This window comes from Chrysemys picta, chromosome 9, assembly GCF_011386835.1.
Source record: "Chrysemys picta bellii isolate R12L10 chromosome 9, ASM1138683v2, whole genome shotgun sequence".
NCBI lineage: Eukaryota > Metazoa > Chordata > Testudines > Emydidae > Chrysemys > Chrysemys picta.
This window is the reverse complement of record NC_088799.1, coordinates 11,540,415-11,562,040: the sequence shown is the minus strand read 5'-3', so window position 1 is coordinate 11,562,040 and position 21,626 is coordinate 11,540,415. Positions and strand designations below refer to the sequence as shown.

General features: G+C 42.5%; 1 protein-coding gene across 10 annotated transcripts in view; it reads left to right on the top strand.

Moving 5' to 3' along the window:
- The window catches only part of LOC101933933 (calcium-activated potassium channel subunit beta-2), a 245,513-nt gene that overhangs the window by 168,210 nt on the left and 55,677 nt on the right, over nucleotides 1–21,626 (top strand). For 2 of the 10 annotated variants that reach the window (XM_065557714.1, XM_065557713.1), the window contains exon 1: nucleotides 10,244–10,394. The exons of 6 other annotated variants lie outside the window; for them this stretch is intronic. In XM_065557714.1, the coding sequence (XP_065413786.1) occupies nucleotides 10,381–10,394 (14 nt within the window). In that variant the 5' untranslated portion in view covers nucleotides 10,244–10,380. Of the gene's footprint in view, nucleotides 1–7,014; nucleotides 7,234–10,243; nucleotides 10,395–21,626 lie in introns of those variants that run through there. 2 more of the 10 variants (XM_065557718.1, XM_005285946.5) reach the window with 2 other exon arrangements.

Genomic DNA, 21,626 nt, shown 5'->3' with positions numbered 1-21,626 from the left:
TCCCAAGATTGCTATAACATCTCTACCCTGAGGGAGTTACAACTCACAGGTTTTCAGAAAGATCCATTTCTTTTTTTATTTTTGGAGAGGCTGTGGGGGCTGACGACCAGATCTCAAATGGAGAGCAAGCTTCAACTTTAACTGTGGTGTGACTACTGCTGTTCCCTTTTCCAATCTGATTAAATGGCTTACAAAATGATTAAATTCCCCATTAAAATAGGCCTATCTTTAATCATGAAAACATGCACATCAGGATATTATCAGCTATTAGTAGACTCATACGTGTAATAATATCCCTAAGGCCAAAAGCTTTAACTCATAAATGTTCTTGGGGCCCATAAGTTAAAAAGCTTGAAACAGCTGTGCAAATGTCAAGCCACATGACACCACTATCCATTACTATTATACCTACTCTACAGAAGGGTAAAGTGAGGCAGAGACAGGTTGTGATTTCCCTACAATCATACAGTGAGCTAGTGAAAGAGGTGAAAATAGAACCCAGCTGTTCTGAGTCCTAGATCAGAACGAGTAGAAAACATTACTTCATGCCATCCCTTAGGATGGTTATAAAATGGGTACTACTTTTAAAAGGCTATCTTTCTTTTTCTCAGCATTTGGTTCAAAGTATCTATCCCCTCATAACTGGGCCACCATGCTAAAAATTTAATCAACTCTAACAATAATAGTGAAAAGCAAAATCTCCTGTTCCATAAAAAATAACCATCCACCCCTACGAAACAAGGGCTTCAGTTTTGTTGAAATGGGAACTGCTTCAGAGCATTTGAAGCCACAACAATAGACCAGGGCACATAAGTGTGGGAGCACATCTGTATAAAGTTTGCCTGCTTCCACTATCCAATCCTGCAAGAGGCAGAGCACCCTCCATTCAGGGATTGAAATGTAGGATGATCTAGCTCTTGGAGGTACAGACAGGCCTGCTGTCATGTGTAATAAACAAGCACTTACGCTTTAGGTTTGTCAGGAGAAAAGACTTAGTACTTTTGGTTAACCTGCATAATTTACAGCTTATTCTGAATCTGTTTGAAGCTCTGTGACTTACAGCCGTCAGTAGTATAGTCATGCCCACTATAGCATTACATCATCTCATTTGCATAGCAAATCCTATACCTGTTATCCATGTTTATACCTGTGACCTAAACTGTTTGGTTTCATTGTAGGCTGATGGAGCTTGAAAGATGCAAGTAAATACACCTCTACCCCGATATAACACGACCCGATATAACACAAAGTCAGATACAATGCAGTAAAGCAGCGCTCCGGGGGGGCAGGGCTGCGCACTCCGGTGGATCAAAGCAAGTTCAATATAATGCGGTTTCACCTATAACGCGGTAAGATTTGTTGGCTCCCGAGGACAGCGTTATATCGGGGTAGAGGTGTAACTGGTATCAAGATGAGGGGCAGTGTATAATAAAGCCTGTCTGACGCAGGAAGCCACAGAACAGGCAGAATATGAACAGACGAGCTGTCTAGAGCCCAATGCACAGAATCGGATCAGATTTCAGATTATAAGGGTGTCCCGATTCCCCCCACATAAACAGACCCACAAAACTAGCAGCAGCAAACTCCAGCCAGGAAAACAGATCAAAATTTCTCCCCAGTGATACGTGAACACTGCTTCTACCAGCATGGCTGGCCAGTAAGGCACCTCTAACACCTGGCAAAAAGGTCACCAAAAAAGCATGATTATTTGCTAGTCTTGTGAGCACTGGGTTTAAATATCTGGTCACACTCAAGTGTCTACAGCTTTCATGTGCATGCTTCTCATGAGGAATGAATTATACAGGATAGTGGGGGGAACGGACAGTGGGTATTTTCACCACACTTAATGCGGTTCACTTTATGAAAATTGAAATTTCAGTTCATTATTACAGAATGTAATATTCTGCAGTGGATTCAAGCCACAAATAACCAGAGAGGTTATGACCTGTGTGTGGGATCACAGATAAATGAAAGGCATCCTTCTTTTCATTTCAGTGGTTCCTAGTCTTCTCATAGCCAGGAAATTGGTTTCTGTGGGTTATAGTTAATAAACATTGGTATAGAGTAATCCAGAACTCATCTAGTGATATGTCATCGTATCTGCTGTGTATTAGTATGAGTAGCTGCTCTAATTCAATAAAGCTTATTAGAACACATTTGTATTCAAGTAGAGGATTAGTGGTTTGAGCATCAGTCTGAATACAACTAGACAGTGAGGTACCACCTGCGCACATCCTGATAGGCTTATCTCTTCAGATAAACCCAGGATTAAACTGTTTGCTGTTGAGGGCTTTGGGATGATGTCCCGTTACTTATCCTAAGAGCATGGTCTAAGTTCTGTGCTCCTTTTGTTCAGGGTTCCCTGGCTGCAATCTTATACCCTAGAAAACACTACCTACTGGAGGTTTTTTATATCCTGGCTTGTGAAGCACTTTGGGGATAGATGTTTAAATGTAGAACATTATTCATTATCACTGGTGATGCTAAACGATTAAAATATAAGCTGGTCTGGTAGGGGCACAATGCATGGTTGTGGCTCCCATGTTGCCCAGCCTGACAAGGTATAGGAATGTGACAAACCCTGGGGTGGTATTGAGGTTTTCTGTGTGGCCAGTGCTTTCAGTGGCACTCATGGGCCTCACAAAGACCCACATCCAAGCCTTCTCAAGTGGGGGTGAAGTCTGGGAGAGAAAATGGAGGGCTCTCAGAGGGGCCCCTCACCACCATCACTTCTTCCTTCACAATGTCTCCCAAATCTGCCCTTTCCTCCCCGTACCCCCTTGGTCACCTCGTGCCTCAGCAAATGTCCTCCTTGCTGATTGCCAGGCTTTTCACCCTTCCACCCGCTGCTCTCCATACAAAACACAACTGCTAAAATGATCTTTCCCGCCTGCCGTTCTGACTGTCACTCTCTCCCTCTTTGAATCTGCTCACACTACTCTGACCCTGTGCATACCTCGGTTCTATCCTATCTACCCTCCTGAGCTGCAATGGTGGTGTCCTCTGGTTTCTTCATGCTGTCCGGGGGTGTAGCTGGCTGGGGATTGCTCTTCTCTCTGCCTGAGTCTGCTGAGCAGCTCTCAATTTTTCCTCCTGTATGCCCTGTCTTTCTCTGATGTTCCATCTCATTCCAATAGGCAAGGTCTCATTGCTAACTTTGGGTTGTTCCAAATATTGCCTCATTTCACCCCAAATATGCTCAGCTTGTTGCACTGTCATAACTGACTGTAAAAACTGGCTCTGGACCCAGGGCCGGTGCTACCATTTAGGCAAACTAGGTGGTTGTGTAGGGCGCCAAGATTTGGGGGCGCCAAAAAGCGGTGCCCCCAATTTTTTTTTACATCATTCCTACGCCCCCTCCCCGAGCGTGCGGTCACCGCTCCACTTCTCCCGCCTCCCAGGCTTGCAGCGCCAATCAGCTGTTTGGCGCCGCAAGCCTGGGAGGGAGGAGAATTGGAGCGGGGGCGGCGTGCTCGGGGAGGAGGCGGAGCAGAGGTGAGCTGGGGTGGGGAGCTGCCACATGGCTCCTCGGGGGAGGAGCTGCCATGGGGGGGGCGCCTCAGAGCGAGGGGGGGAGCTGCCGCAGGGCTGAGGGGTGGGGCACAAGGTGGAAGTTTTGCCTAGGGCGCGAAACTTCCTTGCACCAGCCCTGTCTGCACCAGCTTCTGGTAATACTTCAGACCTGATTTGGCTGGCTCAGCTGCAGAGAATAATTCACATCTCATAGCCTGCAGAACTGGTTTGTTTAATAAGCTCTATCAGGTGAATTTACCTATCCAGAGGTCTGGGCCCTCTGGTCATATACTGACAGGTTGAAATCAGTGGCATCCTTTTCTGCACAATTCTTCTATGGCCTTACATGTGCACAAAGGGCAAAGCACAATATGTTCAGTATGATGGCCTTATTCTAAAATAAAAGTGAAACAACAATATGGAACAAGAGTGCAGTCAGCATGGAGGAGCACAGCATATGTGTTTCCTCCATAGTAGACTGCAGCAACTCTGTACAAAATGGCTGCTGTGTTAATGGACAGGGACATTTAAAAATGCAGTACATAGATAAAAATGGCATAAAACTTTCAAGTTACAGTACACGTTATTTTACACATTGACCTTGTGCTTTGCCTAATGACTGAAAATGCCTCTCTTCTCATGTGCTAAATGACTTCCTGCTCCTTCCAATTCCTCCTTAAAACATGATCTTCTTGGAAGTGTTTCAACAATGAGTACTGCAAGAATTTCCCACCACTCCAAGGCTGTGCCATCACTTGGTGAGCTGTGTCGCCACTATTTATCTAGTCTAGATTGTAAGTGCCTTGGATCATAGACCAAGGGCCAGATCCTCAGGTAGTATAAATCACCATAGCTCCATTAATTTCAGTTTATACCAGCCAAGGATCTGCCCCATGTCTTCATTTATGGGCACTGTCAGTATTCAGTAACAATACAATTGAAGTAACTTTATTTCAGCAAATGGGAGGTAGCAGCAGGTAATGAGTTTGCAAACGAGGCTATTTCTGCTTTTCACTACACCACATTGTGCCTTAAAAATTCAAGGAGGAGCCTTAACATCTGCTGCTTGTAGCAGCAACTGCAAGGGACAGTGAGCAGGGGACAGAAGATGTTCTGGATGTTTTCCTAGGGTTCCTGTTGCTAAGGAAACTACCTCCTTGATATCTGTGTTCACTACATCTGGGTCACTTGGGCTTTTGCTCTCAGAGTAAAGAATGAGTTAGTGTTTGGGGACTCATGGGGAAAGGAGAAATGATTAAAGTATATACTTAATGCACAATCTCCCTCACTCTCACACACTATATAATAGCCATGGGACAAATTCAGTTTTTAGTGATTATGAGTATTGCTAAAAGAAACCCCCGTCATCATATTACATGCAATGCTGTACATGACTTAAATTAAGGCAAAGCTTGCCAAAAATATACCAAAGAAAATGTCCAGTGCTGCAAGGTTCTGAACACCTTCTTTATATTGCAGCTGTGCTTAAAGGCCCCAGTTAGGATCTCATGGTGCTAAGAGCTGTGCAAACACATGGAAAAAACCCACAAACCCTACCCCAAAGCATTTATAATCTAATTGTCAATCACTCACCCATTAGAACTCCTTCTGAAGTCAATGGGGCTCCAGGCAGGCACAGAGTGGCCACCTACCTAGGGCTCATGGTAGGATCAAGGCACAGATATCATAAGAAGTGTCAGGGGAGGAGGAGGGAAAACAAAAGTAACTATTATGAGATCACAGTTATACATACCAACGATGTGCACAACGTGATTCTACCAAATTATTGGTGGGTGCTTTGGACGGATGGCAAGGAGCAAAGATGGGGTTTATTTTAAAAAAAACCTCTGCCTTGTTTGTATTTTTACTTTTTAAAATATTCAAACCTCTGCCCTTTTCTCTGCTTTAACTATATTTTTAGGTGTGTTTGTGTGTGTAAAAGTAATAAAGTAGAGACACACTTCAAAACCTCGATGAAGTCTCTAAAAATATAGAGACATGTAGGGGTTTTGAAATATGTCTTTGTATCATTACATACACACACACACACACACACAGAGCACCTGCCTTCTGAAAATCAGGCCCCTTTAAGTTGTGTCCCAAGCTGGGCACCCAAAACTGAGGCACCTAAAATTTTTAGAAATATATGGGTGTGCATATGAAGGTGAGCCTATTCAGAGGTGATACCCATGTAATAAATTACAAACCTTCTCCTCTTGTGAGTTACACACCATTATGTATTGTGTCTATATAAAGCAGTAAGCTAAATGATTGTATCTTGGTCTTTCAGTTGCTTTTGGAAGTGGTGATGGATTTTGTATCACACTATGGTCTTCTAGGCTAGCGTATAAATAAAAAAATGGCTATTTCACAGAGTTTGTACTTAATGCTCAGTTTGGACTATCCCGCAAAAGGCTGATTGAATTCTCAGAACCTCATGTGTCTGTGCATGGCACTGGAGCACTCATGATTCACGCCTTTCTATTGGCTCCAGTGGGCTTTGGGTGACGCCATAGTTCTACTCTTTCTTAAAGTTCAGGTCGAAATTTTGAAAAGGGCACTGGCAACTGAGACTCCTTCCGGTAACTGAGACACTATCTCCCTTGTTTTGCACTGGAAGCTCAATGAGCCCCTAATTATGGGTCAACTTTTGTTCTCTTACCCTGATGTCAATCTGGACTAACTCCTGGGAAACGAGTGGAGTTTCTATTGATACAAAATGAGATGACGTCAATGAGAGCAGAATTTGAAGAAATGGGATTATAAATGTCTTGTTCAATGCTTCCACACCTCCCACTAATGTATTTTCTGAGTGGATTTGGACTTCCAAGGCTTGTAGGAAAATCTGGTGTCCACAAAAGAAAATATCTAATAGATGAGAAATGACCTCCATTATTTAAATCCTTAACCGTCTGCTACTGGATTGCACTGCACAGGCTGAAAATATTGGCTACCTCTTCCTACATAAATAACCCCAACTCCCCATTTAGAGGTTTTATTTTAGTTCAGTGTTTTAGGCTGCTATCCCTGTTTCAGTGTGAGGCTGAGTTGCTTATTTTTCTGTTTTGGCATCAGCAAATTTTGCATGTGCCAGAAAAAGAAAAAACAATGAAGACCAAGGTCTCTCTGGGGTATCTGGCAAATGGAACAAACCACCAACTGGTGCCTGCCCAGAGTTCTCGGCTTGGGACTTTGTGTGTGGAACATTACTACATCTGTGTGTAATTGGTTCAGCAATGCTACCCGACTGCTATTAGAGAGATAAGGGGTGAGTTAATATCTTTTATTGGACCAACTTCTGTTGGTGAGAGAGAGACGCTTTCAAGCTTCCACCCTCCGTGTAAGCTCGAAAGCTTGTCTCGCTCACCAACAAAAGTTGGTCCAATAAAAGATATTACCTCATCCACCTTGCATTTCTAACATCCTGGGACCAGCACAGCTACAACAACACTGCATCCTTCTGCTATGGCATTTGAGGGACTCTGGTGAGACACACTGAACAGTTTTTGTTGTATGAAGCTAAATTACTGTGGAAGGATTTGGACACAGCAGCCTGACCTCTCTGCTGTGGAGTTATTAAAAGCAGTCAGGGTTTATTTTCTTCACCTTCATTTCTCAATTCCTGCTTAAGCAGCCGGTCTGATTATTGCCTCATGATTTTCTGAAGCAGCTGTCTGTCTCCTTTTAAAGCTTTATCATAGAGGTTTGCAAGTATCAAAAGTAAGTATTTAACTCGGGAGATCTTGCACACTAGTTGAAGGCACCATCAGACAATCTAGTGCAGGATGCCAGTTGCATGGTACTACCGTTTTACCTGATAGGTAATGATGACTGGGTCTTGAACGCAACCTTTGGTGCTGTTTCTGAGTGACTTTGCATGCTGTTCCTCCGGACTACAGCGTCATGAGCATTTTGATATATAACTGGATGTTTCTTTCAGTCGGCCTGCCTGTCAGCAAGTCTTCATCATTTATTTCAAAGATCAGTCAGGACCTGCATTAGCAGCAAGGTTTCAGTGTCTTGTGGGTCCTTGTGCCCGTGTAGTTTGTTGTGTCTCCCCTTTTCTGGTCTTGTGGCACTCACTGAGGCATGCATTATTATCATGCGTGGATATTGCTTTAAAATGATGATGATGATGGCTCATTATTCATATAGCACAAAAAAGGGGGACAGGTACTTTAGAGGCAGGTAAATACACATGGACCATGCCCTGAAATGATTCACAATCTTAGCAGTCTGTTCAAGACTCTCTTAATTAGTAGACATTTTATTTTCATATTTTCCATGTCCACAGGCTGTTTTATGCTGTAGGTATTGTACTTCCATTAACCCCCTTTAGTCCAGTTGTCTGTCATGGCTTCTTTGCCTTCTAATGTATGAGTCCTGGGGAGGTGGGAGAGGATTGTGTTTTGAGAGTTTTTTTTGGCATGTATGCTATGGTTTGGTGCTTCCTGTTGTTCATTCATCACACAAGCTGCCATTTATCCCTATTATTAATTCTGATTTTAAAATATTAATGGGGATCTGTAGAAATATCTCAGTAGTAAGGAGGTGTGAGATTAATATTGTCTCTTCCCCGGTCTAACGGGAGGTATGTTTTCTCTTTTGCAGTAAAATCATAATTGTTGCAATTTATCAGTCATGTAAATGTAAGAAACTTTCTGCAGCTGGGATTGCAGACCTGTTATCCAGCCTCATTGTAAAACTTCCTTAGATACACAGACCCCGATCTCTGGCAATGTACGGTTTTTCTTGCTCTAAGACAGGGGTCGGCAACCTTTCAGAAGTGGTGTGCCAAGTCTTCATTTATTCACTCTAATTTAAGGTTTCGCGTGCCAGTCATACATTTTAACATTTTTAGAAGGTCTCTTTCTATAATACATAACTAAGCTATTGTTTATGCTTATGTAAAGTAAATAAGGTTTTTAAAATGCTTAAGAAGCTTCATTTAAAATTAAATTAAAATGCAGAGCCCCCCGGACTGGTGGCCAGGACCCGGGCAGTGTGAGTGCCACTGAAAATCAGCTCGCGTGCCGCCTTTGACACGCGTGCCATAGGCTGCCTACTCCTGCTCTAATACATCTTACTCCACATATTCAGGGCTGTTTTCATCTATCTATTTAAAGTCATCGCCTTCTGACTTTAAAATGTTACCAGACTGTTCTCTGTGCCTACATAGTCTTAGGTGACGTTTCTATTTTGCTCCATTGATGACCACAGCTCTTGGGCGTGAGTTACAAAATTCAGATCTAGATACTGAATCAAGTATTCCAAAGTTTGGGGTGTTCCAGGCCAGGATTTTGGTTCAGCTTTGGATCTCAAGCTTTCCAAACTTTCTCCCTAATCCAAAATATGGGAAGTGTTATTAATACCTAAAGTTTTATTTTGCATCTTATCTCTACTATTGACACTGCATCTAGTTGAGCAGCACACTGCAAAGCATGGGATTCCAGCTAGTGAATCTTCATGCAAAGGACCGCATGTTTTGAAAATGTGTATATATTTTTGTCTTGTGTACTAAGTTGTTGGGCACCATGGATAAATCATTGAAATATGCCAGCATCAGCCAGAGAGATGGTGTTTGTATCTAGCTCTGGATAAGGTTGAGTCAGGGTTTAAGAGCTTAGGTTTGAAGTTGAATCAGGGCTAGGGGTGAGCAGCACCAAGATATCACAAGCTAATTTAATGAGATTTCTGTCTGAGATATCAGAAACCTTAAGGATCAGCTGCTTTTGTGCGATTCCCGCCATCTTGGGCCAAAGCTTCATGAGAGAAGAAAAACGATCCTCTGGTTAGGGCACGAGTTTCGGGTTTGCAAGACCTGAGTTCCCTTCCCTGTTCTGACAAAGACTTGCTGTGACACCTCAGGCAAATCATTAAGCAGCTCCGTGCCTCAGTTTCCCCTCTGCAAAATAGGGATAATAGCATTTCCCTACATTACAGGGGTGTTAGGAGTATAAATACATGAAAGATTTTGAGGTGCTCAGACATGACGGTGATGGGGGGCAGATAAGTACATAAGATAGAATAGTTGGTTGACCTCGAGGGATTTCAGTCACATCTCAGTGGGCACCCATAAGCAGACCCCTTTGGCTTCAGATCCAACCCACAATCAAAATTCTAAGTGTACATTTCAATGAAGGGATTCAAAGCCAAATCTTTGTACCCCACGCCACCAAAATCTCAACTGGCTCCAAATCAGTGATCTGACATTGGCCTATATCCTAGGGTGACCAGATGTCCCGTTTTTATAGGGACAGTCCCATTTTGGGGGACTTTTTTCTTATATAGGCACCTATTACCCCCCACCCCCGTCCGTTTTATCACAGTTGCTATCTGGTCACCCTATATATCTACCAATTAATTAGTTAATCATTAAATAAAAGGGAGGACTGATTTGGGCACTAAAATTTATTGAAGACACCAATTTAACAGCTGGACCATTTTGGCATCAGTGGCTTTCCTAGTGTGAGTTTTCCCATTGATTTTCCTATGTAAATGTGAGATCCTGTCTCGTTTATTCAAGTCTAGCTTTGCCTTACAGGCAGTAACCTATGGCAGCAAACTGTCAAAGAGGCAACAAACTATTTAGTGTTGTTTGGCTAGTGACTGCAGGTGTGTAAGGAGTGAATGTTTGTCTGGATGGTAAAACCCCTAGAGCAGGCCCTGTGTGTATTTCATCATCTGCATTACAATATCACCACAGCATGTGCTGGCTTGCCAGGCAACCAAACCCCAGAACCAATCATGGCCAGTTGAGTTTCTGATGTAGTTTGCAAGGTGCATGTTACCATTCTCTGTACCCAGACTGACCAGCTTGGCTCCTTAAGGAGTCTCATTGAGCTCTACAGTATAGCTAGCTTGAAGATGCTTCATTATAAGTAAGTCTCTCTCTCTCTCTCTCTCTCTCTCTCTCCCCCCCTCCCCCCTCCCCCCACTACCTTACAAACCCTCAGCCTACCTTTGATCTCAAATCCTTGTACTCTAGCCAGCATAGGGAGAATGCTGTTTCGTGAGACTTCGGCAATACTTAAAGAGATTACTCCAATCCCTTAAACAAATTTCAGTCTAGTTTAAGTTTAAGTACTGCCACTGAGATGTCCTTGTTGATTAAATCAGCATGCTCTAACCTCACAGCTGGGGACTGGGGGCCAGAAGTCCTTAGTTTTATACTGACTCAGTTGTGTGCGATCTTGACCAAGTCACTCTAATGGCTCTCTGCCTCAGTTTACCTGTCAGCCCCAATGTAAAAAACCTTTCAGATTCTCGGATGAAGGGTAATATAAGTGCAAAGTAGTGTTGAGTCTATGTACAACATCATTTTCTTTTATGAATGTTGGCATGCTTATTGCTTTCCATACTTGTATTTAATATTTCAGATTCATTTAATATCTGTATGAGATTGATTGATTAACATAGGACTTGGGATGGTTTTAAAAAAAAATCCAACTTTGTCTTTGTTCGTGGCTGGTTTCACCTTATATAGCTTAGTGATTTTTGACTTTGGTGCCCCTGGTACAGGGACTTGTGCATTTTAGCATACTCCAGGGTTCCATTCTGGATGCAGTCTTCAATGTGCAGCTGTTAAGTGATTTCCCTGCTATGCAGTTAGTACCCAGCTTTCTATTTGAATTATATACATTGGTATGGCTTTCTTTGTGTCTCTCTGATGTTTCAGAAACGATTAACCCTAGAATTGACTATGGGTTAGCCTTGGCTTTATCACTCCAGGGTTCTTTAGAGCTATGAGAAAAGTGACCCCCCCTTTTTTTTTTTCAGAGTTTGATGTGAATTTTTTCATCATTCTGTTGTGGCCCAAGGTGTAACCCAGAAATTTAGTTTTGGATGAAAAATCCCCCAAATGGTCAGTTTTTCATCAAAAATGTGCCAAATTCAAAATTCCTGCCTCCTCTTTTATTTTAACATGAACTGACTTCCCTCAAAGTTTTTAAGATTCTTCCATTTGAACAGGATCATGTTCAAGTCCAGATGGAAATTTCATGTTTTTTTTTGTTTTGTTTTGTTTTGTTTTTTGTGTGAAAATTAAAAATAAAAGATGAACATCACGATTAGTGAGGATTATGCCTTTGATTCGCCTTTTTTTTTTTTTGGCCCACCTTTCAGTTAGTGCAATTTGTTTGCTTCAGTTCTCAATATCCCAGTTCTGGTACTTAGCTTGATTAGCTTCCATCTGGTACCAATGTTAAGATTATGGTACTAAACCAAAGCTTTATAATAACATCAAAAAATTGTTAAGTTGATGCCTCGGCTTCTCAGTTCCTGCCGTGCTATGTTCATTACTGCTTAATTTCTGAAGCTGAAAGTACATCTAGAGGTAGAGAGATTTAAACTTTGTTCTAGCTCCTGCTCCCCCTTCTCCCCTCGGGGTGCTGTATTTCTGTGAGCTAATTTAAAGAGATAATCCTTTCTAATCCGATTTATTACTTCAATCAAAATCTGAGTATGCTTTATTTTGAATCACATATGAATATTTAGCTCTTTGAGGCAGGAACTTGGTCAACCTACATGTCTGTAAAGCACTTAGTACATTCCTGGCATTATAGGAGTAAATAATACAAATAATTTAATATAACGAAGTTCTTAGGGACCCATTTCATTTAAAAAAAATTTTTTGCAATATACAGCCAAGTGCTAACACATGAAAGTCTCACTTTAACATATGAGGCAGAACGGTCCAGTGTTTAGGGAATTAGCCTAGGACTGGAGAAACATGGGTTTTAGTCCCTGCTCTGAGGCATACTTTCTGTATAACCTTGGGCAAGTCAGTGTCTGTCTGTGCCTTAGTTCCCCATTTATAAAATGAGGATAATAGCACTTTCTTACTTCACAGGGATATTGTAAGGGTAAATACATTAAAGACTGTGATGTGCTTAGATACTATGTGATGGGGGGAGGGGCATATAAGTACCACAGACAAATAGGTATGTTTCAAAGAACAGAGAATCAACGGATATTTAGTAATTCATATCTGAATAATAATTTACAATCATGTGGTGCTTTCTAAGGCATTCACTTAAAATGTGCCCCAAAATTGGAATAACAAAGCATGTGTATGGGCCAGAACCACCATTTATTTCCATGGAGCTGGGCCAATTTATACCACCTGAAGATATGACCCAGCATTCAGTTTCTCATAGGGTGACCAGATGTCCCAATTTTATAGGGAGAGTCCCGATATTTGGGGCTTTGTCATATAAAGGCGCCTAATATCCCCCACCCCCATCCCAATTTTTCACACTTGCTGTCTGGTCCCCCTAGTTTCTCATTCTCCCTGGGCACTTACTAATTTATGTGCACACAAATACAAACATAAACAGATACAGTTGCAGGATCTCAGAGTCCTGTTGAGGTTTCTCCTTTGAAAAATTGGCTCACTATACATAGGAATCATTTCACCCACTCAGCAGTGAGATGTAGCCCATCATGTGGGTAGAACAAGGCCACAGTTTAACAGCTCACGGTAACACTATATAGCAGTTCAAGACAGAAAGTGAAGATGAATTTTTTATCCAGTTGAAACCAAACAGGTAAGAGGTTTTAAGACAAAAATCCTTAGAAAAAAGAACAAATTACCATATATACTTGTTCATTAGCCCATTCGTTTAGAAGCCGACCCCCCAAGATGGATAAGTAAAAATAGCAAAAGCTGTATGACCCTTTCACAAGCCAACCCTATCTTTCAGAGGTGGGAAAACGAGCCACATGCCAAAGGTTGCCGATCCTTGCCATAGAGTTTTAAATCATCAAATTTTGGTGTAGACCCGTTTATAAGTTGACCCCTGCTCTTTGATGCGTCACTTTTTTACCAAAAATATTCAGCTTATGAACGAGTATATACGGTATTAGCTTGAAAAGTAATTTAACAGAATAGTAATGCTCTAATACTATCTCTGCAAATCTAATACCATTTCTGCAAAAGCAGAATACTTCAACCAGTGACATAATACATGTTGGATGGGGCCCCAAAAGAGTAAGTCAATGGAAAGACTCCCTCCGCTTCAATGGCAGTTGGATCAATCCCTTGAGGTTTTTGGTTTGTCAGTTGCTTTTATCGTAACATTATTGTTTTCACAAAATATGCCACTGTAACTTGTCATGGTGATTAAGCTAATTTGTTAATTTCCAGAATGATACAGTTTCTGAATATGTACAGCATTTTAGTTCTTAAAAGCAGAATGTTGAATGCATTGCTGTATTAGTGTCACATTCATTATGTTCTGCAATATATTAAACCATAATCAATTTGGCCAAAACATTTACAAGTCTGTAGAAAGAAAATGTCATGCGTGCTTAAAGTATAAGTGATGACACGCAGTGCAGGCCACTATAAAGATGAGCTATACAGGAACCCCAGTCCCTTTATCTGAAGGGTCCGTGACCCACAGTCTGTTTTAAACTAATGGTGTTGCCAGCCATTGTATTGCTCATTTCACTAATGGCCAGTTCATTGTGCTCAATCTACTTGTTTATTACACACACCTGTTTGGAATGATCAGCTTCATTACACATGTCTCTGACATTCCAGTGCCATAATCCACATGGAATTAAGTAGGCTTCTGTGCATATGGAATAGATTAGGCATATAATGTTCTTTTACAGGGGGTAGCTGATAAGCACTGAACTATCTCAGTCTATCGTTCTGCGCAAGTCCTAGCAATGTCTCCCAGCCAAGCATTCCATTAACTCTTTCACGTCTTATTTCTTACAAGGCCACACATAACCCTAATCTTTTTATTTTGCTGAGCTATTATCTCTCTCTGTTCCTGGTGGCCTAGCACTGAGATTTCATGGTACCACATTTTTCACTTGGTCCAAAATTGGGTTGGAAGAAGTCAGGGCAAAGGGGGCTTTCGCTGAGCAGGCTGAAAGAAACTGTCTTGTCTAAAACTAAATCTTTGTTTGTAGCTACTTTTAATTCGGTGTCCGTTTAGAAGATGGCTTGTTTTACGGCAAGCAGGAATAATGAAAAACCTGATTTTGCCACCTGTAAGCCTGTCAAGTAGTACTTTATTCCATGTGGGTGCCCAGTGGCGCAGATCATGGCCCAGGCTATGCATCTGTGCACAACCATAGGAGAAATTAAACTTTCCCACACGCATGCCTCTGTGCAGCATCCCGAAACTCTGGGGCCAAGAGCACAGGAACAAGGAGAAACTGCCCACCTCCTACTCCCCTCCACTGCATAAGAGGGCAGGGATTGGGCAAGGAGTAGGCAGAGCCTTGGTTCCACCCAAAATGTGCCAGTCATCACCTTTCTGGTAAGGGACAATTGTACATTGCTACCCCACTGGAGCAAGGTGGGGGAACAGGGGAGGAATTGTTCTGAGAAGCCCCGTTCCTTCCCCGTGCTGCTCCTGGGGCAGCATCGCTATTCACTAAACCTCACAGGGCAAATTGTACAGGGAGTACTTGTGGTGGAAGGTACTTTTCAGCAAGGGCTAGGATGGCAGATTCAGGCTAAGAATCCCTACCAGAGCCCCCACTCCGCTAGGATCAAGCCCCAGAACCATTCCTCTCCCCATCATAGCATGGGTACTGGCTGATCTCCCCTTTCCTTGGAAGGACCCGCTATTAACACAACTCATCGTCAACTTCTGGAAAGTGTTTCTTTGTTAGACCAAAAACTTCCTTCCTACCTCTGAGCCAAGTATTTCTGCATTAAAAAGGGAAAGCAGAAGACTGGCAACAACCACCCCTTCCCCCTGCCCCCCCAAAAAAGGGTTGAAACTCATTTACTCTTAAACAGGATTAAAGCCATTTTATGATCAGACATTTTTGCTGGCCGGCTATATTAATCAATTAGGTGCACAAGCTTTCAAGTCAAAAGCAAGCCTCTTAGGCTACTTCTTGAGAAGTTTGGATTCCAGAAGCTTTTGATCTATTGATACAGATAAGCACCATAGGGAGAGATTAGAATCAACGCAAACACCCAGGAGAAGATTAAATAAAAATAATAACAATGATGAAATAGGCCTGGGAATGGAAATGTGCAATCTGAAATTAATTGAAATGCCAACTCCAACAATAGCTGCTTATGTGTGGCTCCAAAAAGGCAATTTTGAGAAAGAGAGCCCACAAAAAAAAGCATTGATGATTCAGAGAGGGGAAAACAAGGAAATAGGCAAGTATCATCCATCTCAAAGGAGACAGGCGAGAGTGGTAGAAATGGAAGAAAAAACATGAGGCCTTTTTAAAAAATTGTTCCCCAAAGTGTTTTAGAACAAAACAATTGGCAGGAGTAACTCTCCAGGACCTGAGCACTGCTACAGAATTGAAGCCAATTAGAAAGCCCACAGGATCAACATGTAGCAATTTTCCATAGTTGGACAATCTAACCCTGCGCCCGTTGATGTCAATGAGAATTTTAACATGATTATAAATAGGAGCTGGATTGGGCCCCAGTGATGAAATTCACCACTGTGAAGAGGGCCACAGCAAGGTCTATGGCCCACTTATGTCCCACTCAAGCTCTATTTTGAGGGCGTAAGCGACACACTGCCTCTGTGCTGGCCCTTGGCCCAGGGGTGAATTGCACCCTATAGGAGAATCCTGCCTACTGCTGCATGGAACTCGGTGGTTTGGGCTCACAACGGCTCATACAATCCTTTTTTTGGCTTCGGTTCATGCATATCTCACATCTTAGGGTTTGCACCTCATTAGTTATTATTTATTTATGTATGTATTTGAATTGCAGTAGCACTTAGAGGCCCAATCATGAATCAGGGTCCCGATGTGCCAGGAGCTGAACGCACACAATGAAAAGACAGTCCCTGCCCCAAAGAGCGTCCAGTTGTGTTCGTTTCATTTTGAGTTTTAGCTTCAAATCCAGACTTAGACCAGGTGCTACCTATTGACTTCAGTGGCTGTATCTTCTTATACTGGGTCAAAATTTGTCTCTCACAGCAAAATTCAACCAATACAGCCACATTTTGCTTGGTTTCAAGAGAAAACTAGATTTGTGTAAAATTGTGGGGAAATTTTCACACAACTTTCCACAAGGTTCTTTTTGTCTCATTTTGAGCCCCTAGGAATGCTGAGATTTTGCAACAAACATTATGAAAATTACATGTCAGAGAAATATTCAAAATCATCAGTTTCTCACATTTCTGTAGTGCAAAAGTTTAGGTTGAATATATATCATGTTGTAATGTTTTAGATTGAAAGGGTGAGTCCTGTCTGTCAACAAACAATGTCACAAAAATTTTGCAGGCACCAGCACGAAGTGTGAACTTGTCATAATATGTGAAAATACTCCTGGGGGCCTTAATCCAGTAAAGCATTTAAGCACATGCTTAACTTTAACACTACTCTCATGAGCATCTGATTTCAATGGGACCACTCATATGCTTTAAGTTACGCTCATGCCTTAAGTGATTTCCTGCATCTGGGCTATAAACTAGTGCAACAACTCAACATAAAAACCAAACATGGTCACAGTCTGCAGGATTTTTTTTCCATTAATTTGATTTCTTGTAAGGATTAATCTTATCATAATAAATATTAGCTAGTGTTTTTCAACAGTAGATCTCAAAGCAGTTTACAAAGGATCCTCATTTCAATGATGAAGCAATTGAGGTGCAGAGAGGTGAATTGACTTGCCCAAGATCACTGTTGGCAGAACTGGGAATAGAACGCTGCTCTCCTGACTCCCTTGCCAATTCTCTATCTGCTAGGGCATGATGCTGCCTCTTCAGAGAGAGTCCCAGTTTGGTCTTCACTCACATTTTAGCATACGATCCCTGAGTATAGAATTCAGCCTTCCAAAGGCAGTGGCCTCCCCTCTTTGTGTCTCTCACATCTGCTCTTCCAGACCATCTCGATAGCAGGTGTTCAAGGGTGCCGAGCTGTTGTTAACCACTGTTCACTGAGGAGAATGTCATAACACTTTCACAGCTCAAATTTCTTGCAAATGTTTCACATATTTCTAACGGACACAATGCAAAGCAAGTTTTGTATGGTTTCCACTCTGCTAGGTCTACACTACCCGCCTGAATCGGCGGGTAGAAATCGACCTCTCGGGGATCGATTTATCGCGTCCCATCGGGACGCGACAATCAATCCCCGAATCGACGCTCTTACTCCACCAGCGGAGGTGGGAGTAAGCGCCGTCGACAGGAAGCCGCAGAAGTCGATTTTGCCGCCGTCCTCACAGCGGGGTAAGTCGGCTGCGATACGTCAAATTCAGCTACGCTATTCACGTAGCTGAATTTGCGTATCTTAAATCGACTCCCCCCTGTAGTGTAGATGTACCCTCAAAATCAACCCAGGCTCTGATTCTACTGGGACTTGGCCCAAGTTTGCCATGTTGTTGAATCTGGACCGATTTTCAGTTTGTAACCAAAGTTTTCCACAGCTCTGTGATCCTGTCGTCTGGTGGCAACACAATGTGCAGCCCCAGAAGGGATCTAAACCAGGTCCCTTGCTCCCAGGCTGCCAGGAGCTGCAAAAAGGCTGTGTGGCCTTTTTCATGGGTGACAAGGAGCTGCTTGTGTCTCTTACTGTGGCCTACCTCAGGTGGAGGCAATGAGCAGCACTGATGGAGTATAGAAGGAGTCATACTCAGCCATCCTCTACCTAAAGCAGGATCTCAGCAAGGTGGGGCTTTTGAGGGAAGAAGGGAGTGTAGATAAGGGGGAAAGTGGCAATGAACTACATGGCTCACAAGGGAGAGGACTGAAAGAGAAGGGACCGTCAGTTATGGAGTTTTAATGTAGCTAGAGCCATCCCTGTTGCTTCTATGCACACTGATTTTTGCATTTAAATAATGTGAATCCCTGTATAACAGCCAAATATCCGCAGTAGTATTAAAGACCCCGGGACAGCTGTTCAGCTGGGGTAAATCCGCATAACACTATTGAAATCCGCAGAGTTATGCCATCTAACCCTGCTGAAGATCTGGGTCACATGGTCTAGTGGAAAATACTAGCAGAAGTGGTCAGCATGGTGAGGGGAGGGAAAGAAAGCAGCAGGCAGGTGGGAAAGGAGAGGAAGATGAGTTAGAAAAGAAGGAAACGGAGGGCCAAAGAGGAGGAAAAAGCACCATTTCTGACCAATCTCCGTAAGCACGATCATTCCATAAAGATCAGTCTGGAGCATTTGGCCCAATAGAGGCACATTGTTTCCTCCTAGCATTTGTATTTTACTTTTACCTCTTGCCACAATGGAAATTCAAGTCCCACATTCAGTCAAAGCTGAGCATTTTATTGCTTTTCCAGTCAACTGCCGGAGCCAGATGTTTAAAATTTATCACCAGTAGCTCTGTGAGTACCGGATATGTAAGTAAATGAAAAATCAACCTTTTGCACTATGTCCCAGAGAAGTTTTTTTTTCCTTTGGCCTGCTGAAGCAGTTGGCTATCAGAATATGCAGCTTTCAAAAGTGGCCTGCTATCGACAATGTTATAGCTGCAATATTCATTTTCCAATAGCTGTCAGAGAGCACTGTTCTGTCAAGCCAGTTTGCTATTGCAAAATTCTGTATTTGCAGCGCGGGTCTCTGGCTTGCTACCAAATAGGTTTGCCAACCTTTTGTTACCTCTTTTTTGATACTGTGAAGAGAAAATCTTATTTAATCTGGAAATTAAAAAGCTACAGAAGAATGGGAATGATTAGTCCAGCACATTAACTTTTCTCTGTACCTCTAAGAATCTTGTGTCATTCCTTGAAAACCCCTTTATTCCCTAGCACTACTATAACCACAACACTTCCACTGGACAGGGAGCAGACAGCATTACCTTTGAAGCTTGTTAATGCCACACCTGAACTGATGGCAGACTCAGCATTGGGTGATGGAAAATGCTCTTCTACCCAGGGGCTCTGCAGAATTCTTAGTCATATAGGACTAAGGAGCAAACACTATTATTAGAGGCCGTGTGATCCAATTAACTGGGTTCTAGTCCTGGCTTTGCCACTGATCTGTTGCATGACCCTAGGCAAGTTATTTCACCTCTATCCCACCCCATCTGTGACTGATCCTGCCTTAACAGGAAAGAGGAGGTCTGTGCCCAGAGAGTCCACTCCATGTGGATCCTGGGGTATGATATTGGCCCATTATGTTCACGTGCACAGAGGAATAGCTTCACTTGCTGTTAAAGTAAAGCCACCTCAGGAGTAGAACGCAGCCGCTATTGTAACAGTGCCAAAGGAACCATGCCACAGGGGTCAAAGATGAGACGTGAAATGCAATTAAAAGTAGAGGTGCAATTTGACCAGGAGACTGGGGCTAACATGGAAAATATGGGACTGATGGAAAATAGCATGGGATCACAAGTAGTTAGGACCCTAGTTATTTATATTCTACCTGCAAAATGGCATCTACAGTAGCACCATGCCCTGTAGCACCTTGCTAAGGCAATGACTCAGCCAAGATTTAGCAAAGAGTGTCAGCTACTGTGAGACCAGTATTACTTCCTGCAGCTTATATATTTTCACTATGTTCTGAGGTTTCCCATTTAAAAAAAGACTGACCAGGCCCAAACCTTCATAGTTTGGAAAATCGGACAAGGTTACAGTGAAAAGTGGTATTTAAAGACCTGATCCAAAACCCATTGAAGTCAATGGAAGTCAATTCACTCCAGTGGGCATTAGATCAGACCCTGAACCGCTAAACTAAATGTCATCACACTTTACACATCTGTCAATTTCAGCTTTGCTTATTTGAATGTGAAGAAGACACTATAGCTCTGACTTAAACAGCTGAATGATGACTATTTATGCAGCACCATACTGATGCACAGGTGTGAGCTGAATTCTGTTTATTGCACAGGACCTTGCCTTCTCATTCATACAAAAGGTAGCATTTACTTGCTTTACTATGTACATTTATTCAAAGCAATGGCATTGGCGGATCTGGCTGGATTATGAAACCTATTTTTCAGGGAAGTAGGGAGCACATCAGAGAAATGTCTTTATTATAAAATTTCTGATCTTCCCCCTTTAATCCAGAGGGTTTATGAGTTCTATTTTAATGGCCTTTTAAAAGAAACTGAGTTATTCCCATGCTTGTTTAAACCCCAGCAGCTCTTAATGACTGCGCTGGCACCTTCTAGTAAGGGCAGAACAATAGTTACCTTCCGAGTTTAGCCAACAAGCCGCTAATGACTAGCAAAGACATGTCTGCTTTAATGGAAGTTTTATGGGCATTTTCCCCTCTCTTAGGAGGAGTAAACATAGCAAAGGTTTGAAATTTTCTTTTCTTTATCTCTCTGGCAAAAGATCATATTGTTCCCATGGACATGCTCACGATAGTTTACAGCCGCAGGTAGGCGTAAAGCTAAGGAGCCTTCATGAGGCAGAGCTTACGGCATTAGCTGGTTTTGCCACCGCTAACGACGGCGGAAGTACAGTAAGCCTCAGCTTCGACATATTTTATTACCCCAAATACTTCGGTGCATGGATGCAAAGTGCTCTGAAAAGGCAGAATGTTAGGGTGAATACTAAACGGTTACGGGCCTGATTCTTCCTGCGTTAGGCTCTGCACTCAGTTTTTGTACCAGTATAACTGTCAATTAGGAGTGTGATTTCTTACCAGTATAGTTATCCTGTATAACCTCTAGGGCAGACACAGTTCTACCATTATACTAGTGCCTTATACAGCTTATTGCCCTTCCAGTATGGGACTAGCTATACCAATCATGTATGTTGATATAGATATAACTTTGTCCACAGTAGGGGGTATACTGGTATAGTTAAAATGATACACCCTTTCTAGCATGGGCAACACCTTTGCACAGGGGTGAATTTCATCCAAACTGACTAAGAGCAGGGATAAGCCCTTTTGAAAGGAGCACTTAGGTGGCATACAGGCCTAGTGCTGTCTTTCAGCACAGGGGCTAATTTCATCCTTTGAATATTACCTTAAAAGCAATGGGGCTGCTCATGGCATATGATACTGTTCACTCTATGCAGCACTGAAGTCCCACTCATACCCTATTTTGAGGCCTTCAGTGCTGCATAGGCCCTCCACACAGGGACAAATTTCACCCAAGGCAAGGAAAGTTGGGCTGGCATAATCAGGCTCTCACTTAGCATGTGAGAGGCGTTCTGATATACCAAATGGGTTGTGCTTTCTTTTCCCGGTGACTTATTGTAAAA